The following is a 695-nucleotide window of genomic DNA, read 5'->3' on the forward strand; positions in this document are numbered from 1 at the left end:
TACACGATGAACTATCTGTTTCCACAAATCTTCCTTTACCTGATGATTTACACGATGAACTATCTGTTTCCACAAATCTTCCTTTACCTGATGATTTACACGATGAACTATCTGTTTCCACAAATCTTCCTTTACCTGATGATCATGAAGCGAGCCAAGGCCAGCGAGGCTGCCGTCTGCAACTGTCGGTCACCGAACTTGTCCGTGTTGCTGCACACCGCCACCAGAATGGGCGGGAACGCTGACAGGAAGTTCTCATCTGATCAATAAAAAAAGAGAGCAAAGTTGATCACGACTACTGCTCCAGAAGTTAATTTTTTCTCCCTAACACCCACCAACAACTCCAAATTGAGGCCTGGATACACAAATGGGTTTGTTTGAGGCCTCTAACCCTTGTATCAAAGAATATGACAAACATTTTTATCCTTCTTCTTTCTTTCCTATCAACAGGAAGAAACTTTGTCTACAACAACGATTACTTCCACATTGTCACTTTGTATCTCTCGCTATAACATCTCACTTTTCTCTGTCCTGCCATGTAGTCTACGGATGTGTCACCACACACTCACCACTCAACAGCTCCAGCTCACACATCCTCCACACAAACACTCACCACTCAACAACACACAAACACTCACCACTCAACAACACACAAACACTCACCACTCAACAACACACAAACACTCACCACTCAA

The 695-nt window shown here is 43.5% G+C and overlaps 1 protein-coding gene across 1 annotated transcript in view; it reads right to left on the reverse strand.

The window, feature by feature from the left end:
- Positions 1-695, reverse strand: part of LOC101860550 (condensin complex subunit 1) — a gene marked incomplete at both ends in the record, with an annotated part of 38,508 nt that overhangs the window by 12,818 nt on the left and 24,995 nt on the right. Inside the window, 1 exon segment of the mRNA XM_035973616.1 lies at positions 136-259. Within this exon segment, the coding sequence (XP_035829509.1) occupies positions 136-259 (124 nt within the window).

Source organism: Aplysia californica, unplaced genomic scaffold (assembly GCF_000002075.1).
Source record: "Aplysia californica isolate F4 #8 unplaced genomic scaffold, AplCal3.0 scaffold01533, whole genome shotgun sequence".
In the NCBI taxonomy this organism is placed as follows: Eukaryota; Metazoa; Mollusca; class Gastropoda; order Aplysiida; family Aplysiidae; genus Aplysia; species Aplysia californica.